This window comes from Triticum urartu, chromosome 1, assembly GCF_003073215.2.
Source record: "Triticum urartu cultivar G1812 chromosome 1, Tu2.1, whole genome shotgun sequence".
NCBI lineage: Eukaryota > Viridiplantae > Streptophyta > Magnoliopsida > Poales > Poaceae > Triticum > Triticum urartu.
The window spans coordinates 362,645,665-362,648,144 of record NC_053022.1 but is presented as its reverse complement, the minus strand read 5'-3'; the positions used below and the strand labels follow the sequence as shown (position 1 = coordinate 362,648,144).

General features: G+C 58.3%; 1 protein-coding gene across 1 annotated transcript; it reads right to left on the bottom strand.

Moving 5' to 3' along the window:
• Positions 1-1,205: 1,205 nt before the first annotated feature.
• Positions 1,206-2,480, bottom strand: LOC125512525 (expansin-like A2). Its single transcript, XM_048677624.1, has 2 exons — positions 2,118-2,480; positions 1,206-2,031 (listed from the first exon to the last, which is right to left on the bottom strand). The coding sequence occupies exons 1-2, from the start codon at positions 2,269-2,271 to the stop codon at positions 1,337-1,339; spliced, it is 849 nt and encodes a 282-aa protein (XP_048533581.1). The 5' UTR covers positions 2,272-2,480; the 3' UTR covers positions 1,206-1,336.

The following is a 2,480-nucleotide window of genomic DNA, read 5'->3' as shown; positions in this document are numbered from 1 at the left end:
CATCATCCAAGTAGTCCTAGCAACAAAACTTATGAGGTAGCTATGAATTTACTCGGTCTAAATTAAAGTGGAACATATCAGAGATGGCATGCACTTCAAAGTTATATATAATGGTCTACAAGTATTGATAGCTTTAATATATAATATATTGATAATACCCGGTATTACTGATATTCACCGAGACCTTTCCGGTGACCCCGTAACACTTTCGGACCCTCTCGAAACTATTTCAAATATTAATGAAATAATTCCGCAAACATATTCTCATGATTCCCGTCCTACTAAAATTCAGCAATTCAGCGTATCATGATTGCCTTAATCTTGTGACCTCGTAGGTTCGGTAACTCACAGATATGTATGAAACCGTTCGTTCAATAACCGACAGCGGGACCGTGAACGTCCATATCAATTCTTATGAGACCGACAACGGGACCGTGGACGTCCATGTCAATCCTGATAAGCACACGAATGATATTAGAGTGAATCTTTGGTTATCATGTGATGTTTCCTTTCCTTCGTGATACTTCAAAAAACCTCGGATGTATCGATATTCTCCTGAGTCACCATTATGCTCATTATACTGAAATTCTCGTTATCAGTTTTGTTCTTCTTTCTCGAACATCATGTGTATGCCGTTTAACGGTTTTGTGATGGTGTTCACCGTGCTTTCTGTTAATTAACAGGACAATCCTGTTGCTTAATTAATAGCTGAACCAAATCTTTTGCGGCGGTTTCAAAAATAAATCACTTGGCTCACCTTGTCCGACCAATGGACACAACAGCTCCTATCACTTCTACCCCTGCCTCATGCCAGTTACCGGAACGACGAGCATATTGGAGCAGTGCGCAGCATGCAGATCGCCCAACCAACCTACGACGGCAAGGGATCACGCCGGGAATCACACGAAACGCGCCTAGCTTTGGGGCCGTCCCGTCACCATTGCCCGGTACAGAAATGCAACCTGCACGCGCGAAAGGCGGAGCACGGCACCCGCCGTTGACGACCAGGGCCGTCGTCGTGCAGTGCACACACTATCGCAAGTTGGCACGCACCGGTGACCGAAGACGCGCCGCACATCGTGCACACTACTCCCCCTCTGCTCCCGCAGGCTCAGCTCAGCTAGCTGCCCGCCACCACCAAGTCCAAGTGGAGAGCAATCAATCAGCAAGGCCGGACCGGACCCAGTTGCAATCACCCGCACGTCTGACTCTTCCACCCGATTCATTCCGCTTCGTTAATCGTTATCCAAGAAGAAAGGAGGGAGGGGATTAGCACGAGTAGTAAGATCAAAAGCAAAAGACTCTACTGTACAAGGTTGATTCGTGTATCGCGGCGTCACTTCCACTCTCGGGCGTCGCAGGGGGAGCACCCCTCCAGCGCGACGTCGGCGATCTGCACCCCGGTGTCGTACACCCGGCCGGCGGCCCACCGCCGCGGGAGGACCTCCCCTTCGGCCCACACCCACTTCCCGTCGTACCCGCCGGTGACCACCATCCGGAGCTGCAGCGGCCCCGCGGGCGCCTGGCCCGTGCTCCACGCCGGCCCGCCGCGCTCCCGCGTCATGGACCGCCAGCTCGACGACCCGGCCGCCGCCACGTCCACCGCCACGATGTCCGTCTGGCCGCCCTGGTACAGGAACCGGATCGTCAGGCCGCCCGGCGGCGCGCGCTCCTCCACGCGCACCGACAGGTTGCGGCGGCGCGCGTACTCGCAGGGCACCCGCTTGTACTCCACGCCCACGGCGCGGCGCTCCCTCAGCCGCCGCGCGGCGGCCGTGCCCCCGCCGCCCAAGGCCATGGCCGCGTACGCCGCGCTGCCCAGCACGAGGTCGGTGCGGTTCGTGGCCGTGCCGCGCGCCTGGTCCGTCACGACCACCGTGGCGCCCGAGGCGCTGCAGAGCGCGGCGTCCGTGCACCGGACCTGGTAGCACGCGCCGCAGCCGACGCCCCCCCTGTACAGCGCGGGGCTCGCGGCGGCGAGGAGCCCGCCGTTGAAGGTCGCCGCCAGGGAGCCGTACCCGCAGGAGCCGGCTGCACGCACGCAGAGCGAAACTGAATCAGTCATCAATCAACCAAACCACGAACAACAAAACGTAACAAACGGAAGCGAAACGCACCATTGTCGAGGGCGGGCGAGGAGGCGCGGTACGCCGCCGTGGACCGGCGCACGCACCGGTCGCACGCCGAGGCCGGGGACGAGGCAGCGGCGAGGAAGACGAGCAGGAGGATGAAACGCGATCGAGCGCTCGCCATGGGGCAGACGGACACCATCGATCGAGCTTGAAGACGGGGGCGTTACTCGGAGTAGAAGATTGAACAGGACAGGACAGAACGGAGTAGGATGGATTCTTGCGAGCAGCTGGGCTGGAGCCAAGCTTTATACCCGACGCGGCGCGCACGCTGGTTGGCCGGTTGCGGTTTACGAGTTAACGGCGCTGGCCCTGGGTGCCGCCAGCCTCGAAACCGGACGGCCGCGGTCT